Below are 5,186 nucleotides of genomic sequence, written 5' to 3' on the forward strand. Positions count from 1 at the left end.
TTTCCTGAATTAGGGGGCCTAGGTCACAGGTTCCTGCTGGTACGGCCTGTCTCCGTGGCAGCCTCAGGATCAAGTTCAAGAGGAAATGGCAAAGTGATTGGAGAAGGCTGTGGTGCTGTACACATTCCAGAGATTCGTTGTCTGCCTCACTGTTGCCTCCCCTCCTGTGGGAGATAGAGAGGATGCTCTGAAAATTTGGAAAGAGAATTGACGAAAATCTGTTCCCTTGTAGGGAGGAGGAATTGTCTGGGGTGGATGGGCGCAGAGGGTTAGTGGGGGGCTGCATGTTTGAGATCAGGGGAGAGGCGGTCTCCATTCTCTAGGGGACTCTCGTGGTGCGTGTCCCTGGCTTCCTGCGGGAAGGTGCGGTGGCAGGTGAGGAGGAGATCTGGAGCATTGTGGCTGGTTGTGGGCCTCACCTCGTATTCAAAACAGCAGAGTTAATGCTCTCTGGTAGTGAGTTCCCTGTCACTGGAGGTATTCAAACAGAGGTCTCTGTCAGAGCTATTGGGGGGGGGATTCCTGCACTGGGTATGAATTTGGGTCCTTCTAAGGTAGATAGCCTCTAATTCCTGAGGTAAATGGAAAGGTTCTCTCAGTGAGGGCTACTTCAGAAGAAATGAAATCTGCTGACACCTTGATTTTGGACTTAAACAGCCTCCAGAACTATGAGAAAATAAATTTCTGTTGTTTAAGTCCCCAGTCTGTGGTATTTTGTTATGGCAACCCTAGCAAACTAATATACTGTCCTTTTGTGACTTTTGTTTAACTTAGCATAGCATTTTCAAGGATTATCTATGTTGTAGCATGTATTAGTTTTTTTTTTTTAATGGCTGAGTAATATCCCATCGTATGGATGGACCACATTCTGTTTATCCATTCATCTACTGATGGACGCCTCGGCTTTTTTTCACCTTTTGGCTGTTGTGAATCATTGCTGGCTGTACAAGGATCTGTTTGAGCTCAGACAGGGCATGTTTAAATTAAATGCAGTCAACCCTTTAAGCAGTGCTGGGCTCACCCTCCCCGTCTGCCTGGCTTGGGTTCCTGTGGTTTCTCTGACCCTCTCTCTGTCCTGCACCCTCCGCCCCCTGTCACAGCCCTCCACTCTCTTCCCTGCCCTGCTAATTCCTCTCCCTACCCCCCCATGGATGACATTCACTTGATTGATGGGAGAAGCCCCGGGTTTGTGAGTCGGGCAGATCCGGGTTCAGGTCCAGCAGCTCCGTTCTGAGTTGGTGACGTTGAACAAGTCCCTTCAGCCCTGAGCCTCGGGCTCCACTGTGAGGTGGTGACGTCCGCCTCTTGTCCCTTGAAGCCCCTGGTGGGGCGGGCGCCTCCTTGGCTTGGACGTCCTTTTCTCTCCCGTGACCGAGCGCTGCCTCCTCCCTCACGGGGAGCGCCCCCCCAGCCCCCCAGCGTGCACATGGGTTGGAAGACTCAGTGTTGGTGTGTCAGTCAGGGTCTCCCGAGAAACAGCCAAGGGGACATGTGTTTACAGAGGGAGGCTGTGGGGACCGGAAAGTCGGAAATGCACGGGGGAGGTGGCAGCTGGAGAGTCAGGCAAGTCCATGAGTCCAAGTTGCTGTCTAGTCCAAACGCAGAACTTCTTCCCCTTGGGGGACCTCAGTCTTTTCTCTTAAGGCCTTCAACTGATTGGGTGAGGCCCACCCACATTAGGGAAGATGGTCTGCTTGAGTCAGAGGCTGTGGATTTAAATGTTAAGCACGTCTGAAAAACACCCACACAGCAGCACCAAGACTGATGTTTGACCACACAGCTGGGCCACATGGCCTTGTCAGGTTGACACATAAAGTTAACCATTGCAATCGATAACTCATCAGTTCTCTTCAAACTGATCTATAGATTCATCCTAATCCAATTAAACTCCAAGAAGGCTTTTAAAAAAACAATTGACAGGCTGATTCCGAAATTCATGTGGAAGTGCATGAAAGGGACGAGAATAGTCAAAACAACTTTAAAAAAGAAGATCAAAGTTGGAGACTTCACACTACCTGTTTTCAAGATTTATTAGGAAGCTATGGTGATCAAGATAGTGAGGTATTAGTGAGGGGATAGACACATAGATCAATGGAACAGAACGTAGTCCAGAAATAGATTCACACATATATGGTCAATTGATTTTCAAAAAAAGATGCAAAGGTGATTCAGTGGCCATTTTAACAAATGGCCAGTTGTGCTGGAACAACTGGACATCCATTTGTAAAAATCTAAATCTTGCTCCACATCTTGCAACATATTAAAAAAATGGCAGAAAATGGATTATAGGTCTAAATGTAAAACCTGAAACTATTACATTTCTAGAAGAAAACAGGAAAAAAATCTTTGTGACCTTGGGTTAGGCAAAGAGTTCTTCAGTATGACACCAAAGGTGTAATTCATAAAATAACAAATTGATCAATTGTACTTGATAAAAATTAAGAACTTCTGCCATTTGAAAGACACATGTGAATGAAAAGTTAAGCCACAGACTTGGAGAAACTATTTATGAATGATGTTTCTGATAAACAGCTTGTCTCCAGCGTATGTAAAGAACTCTTAAAACTCAATAAAAGAGGGGTCTTCCCTGGTGGCACAGTGGTTGAGAGTCCGCCTGCCGATGCAGGGGACGCGGGTTCGCGCCCCGGTCCGGGAGGATTCCTCGTGCCGCGGAGCGGCTGGACCTGTGCGCCATGGCCACTGAGCCTGCGCGTCCGCAGCCTGTGCTCCGCGGCGGGAGAGGCCATAACACTGAGAGGCCCGCGTACCGCAAAACAAAACAAAACAAAAACTCAATAAAAGAAAACAACCGGTAAAAAAGAGGCAAAAGGGGCTTCCCTGGTGGCGCAGTGGTTGAGAGTCTGCCTGCCAATTCAGGGGACGCGGGTTCGTGCCCCGGTCCGGGAAGATCCCACATGCCGCGGAGTGGCTAGGCCCGTGAGCCATGGCCGCTGAGCCTGCGCGTCCGGAGCCTGTGCTCCGCAACGGGAGAGGCCACAACAGTGAGAGGCCCACGCACTGGCAAAAAAAAAAAAAAAAAAAAAAAAAAAATAGGCAAAAGATTTGAACAGGCACTTCATCGAAGATGCACTGAAGAAGTGGATGACAGGGACTTCCCTGATGGTCCAGTGGTTAGGACTCCATGCTTCCACTGCTGGGAGCCCGGGTTCAGTCCCTGGTTGGGGAACCTGCAAGCCGCATGGTGTGGCCAAAAAAACCCCCCAAAAACCAAAAGAGAAGTGGATGACAGATATACACATGGGAAGATGCTTAATATCATTAGTCGTTAGGAAAATGCAAATTAAACCTACAATGCAATATCACTACACACCTGTAAGGATGACTAAAATTTGAAAGACTGACCAAGTGCTGGTAAGGATGTGGAGGAAGTGGTGGTGGGAATGTAAAACGGTACAGTCACCTTAGAAAAAAATTTAAGGGGGCGAGGGATAAATTAGGAGTTTGGGATCAACATATACACATTACTATATATAAAATAGATAAACAACAAGGACCTGCTGTATAGCACAAGGAACTATACTCAATACCTTGTAATAACCTAGAATGGAAAAGAATATAAAAAAGAATATATATATATGTAACTGAATCACTTTGCTGTACACCTGAAACACAATATTGTAAATCAACTATACTTCAATAAAAATTTTAAAAAATTAATTAATAAAAGAAAGAAAAAATTTAAACACCTACCAGCCAATCCACTCCTAGGTATTTACCCAAGAGAAATGAAAGCGTATGTCATAATGAATTGTACACGAACGTTCATAGCAGCTTTATTGGTAATAGCCAAAACTTGGAAACCACCCAAAAGTTTCTCAATAGATGATGGATAACAAACTGTAGTCCATCCAGGCCATGGAATCAGGATCAAAAGGAGTGAACTATCCATACGCGCTGCAATGTGAAGAAATCTCAGCGTAATTATGCTACGTGAAAGAAGCCAGATAAAAAGAGCGCATATGGGGAGATTCCATTTATATCAAAATCTAGGAAATGCAAACAAACGTGTAGTGACAGGAAGCAGATCAGTGGTTGCCTGGGAAGGGGTAGGAGGGAGGGACATAAGGAAAATTCGGGAGTGAGGAATCTTCGTTATTTTGATGGTGGTTCTGTACGTGTGTCAAAATGTATCGAATTCCACACTTTTAATACGCTGTTTGCTGTGTGGCCGTTGTACCTCAATAAAGCCATTTTAAATGTGAAGCACATGAAAGATGCCAAACTGACTTTCGCTCTTTCCTCCACAGCCGACTGTCACCCCCACAGGGACCCCCCTCCCCAGCAGGACCAGCCAGTGCTACCCCTCCTAGAACTGGCTTTCAGGGGCCATCATGTGCCCTCAGGAAAAGTGCATTAAGTAGCACATAGCAGAGGCACCGCTGGAAAGGGATCTGTCCCTCCACTGTCTGACCGACCACACTCAGAGCATCCAACGCACCTCCTCGCTCCCCTTTTTTCCCTCCCGTCAGCATTCTGTCGCTTCCAGAGGCCTGGGAAGGTGAAGCTCCTCACCATCGACCTCAAAGGTCGGGTCGTGGGGTTTCCTTAACTAACCATCGAGGCTCTCCCCTCCTGACCTTCGGGGAGGGGCTAAAACCTGTGTCAGTGGCTGTCGAATAGGCCCTTCGTTCACAAAACTGAAGCATGTGAAGGTCACTGATTGCCCAGACTTCAGCTCAAGTTACTGCAGATGCTGGGAAGACTCGGTTCCTGAGTCCCAGACCTGACCCAAAGGACGCCCCACGTTTTCTCTGCTACCCCGCCCCGTGACCCCTGTCACGTGACCCCAGGCAGATAGGGGAGAGAATCCAGATGGGACCTGCCTTCCGGGGTCGGCAGCTGGCGCAGCAGGGTCACAGCAGCCTCCTTGCAGCCTCTGGGGTCTGAGCTGCTTGCCCATCATGTCCGTCCAGTTGCCCTAGTGACTGTGTGACCCTTCTCCCCCGCCCCGCGCTGCCACCCACCCTATAAATAGAGGCGAGGAGCAGCTGGGCTCTCTTGGCAGTCACGATGAAGGCGCTGGTCCTGCTCTGCTGCTTCGTGGCCTCGCTTCTGCTCCCAGGACAAGCAGGTATGACCCCTGCCCTGTCAGCCAGGCCAGACTGCGACCCCCACGAGCCCCCGAGGTTTTATGTTTACCATGGGGTGGGAGGCTCGGGCGGGAG

At 48.6% G+C, this 5,186-nt stretch overlaps 1 protein-coding gene across 1 annotated transcript in view; it reads left to right on the plus strand.

Annotated features, from left to right (window-relative positions):
- Window positions 1-5,009: 5,009 nt before the first annotated feature.
- LOC132593487 (sarcalumenin) overlaps window positions 5,010-5,186 on the plus strand; it is a 35,178-nt gene continuing 35,001 nt past the window's right edge. The window contains exon 1 of the mRNA XM_060285033.2: window positions 5,010-5,092. Within this exon, the coding sequence (XP_060141016.1) occupies window positions 5,032-5,092 (61 nt within the window). The 5' untranslated portion in view covers window positions 5,010-5,031. The remainder of the gene's footprint in view (window positions 5,093-5,186) is intronic.

Source organism: Globicephala melas, chromosome 15 (assembly GCF_963455315.2).
Source record: "Globicephala melas chromosome 15, mGloMel1.2, whole genome shotgun sequence".
Taxonomy (NCBI): domain Eukaryota; kingdom Metazoa; phylum Chordata; class Mammalia; order Artiodactyla; family Delphinidae; genus Globicephala; species Globicephala melas.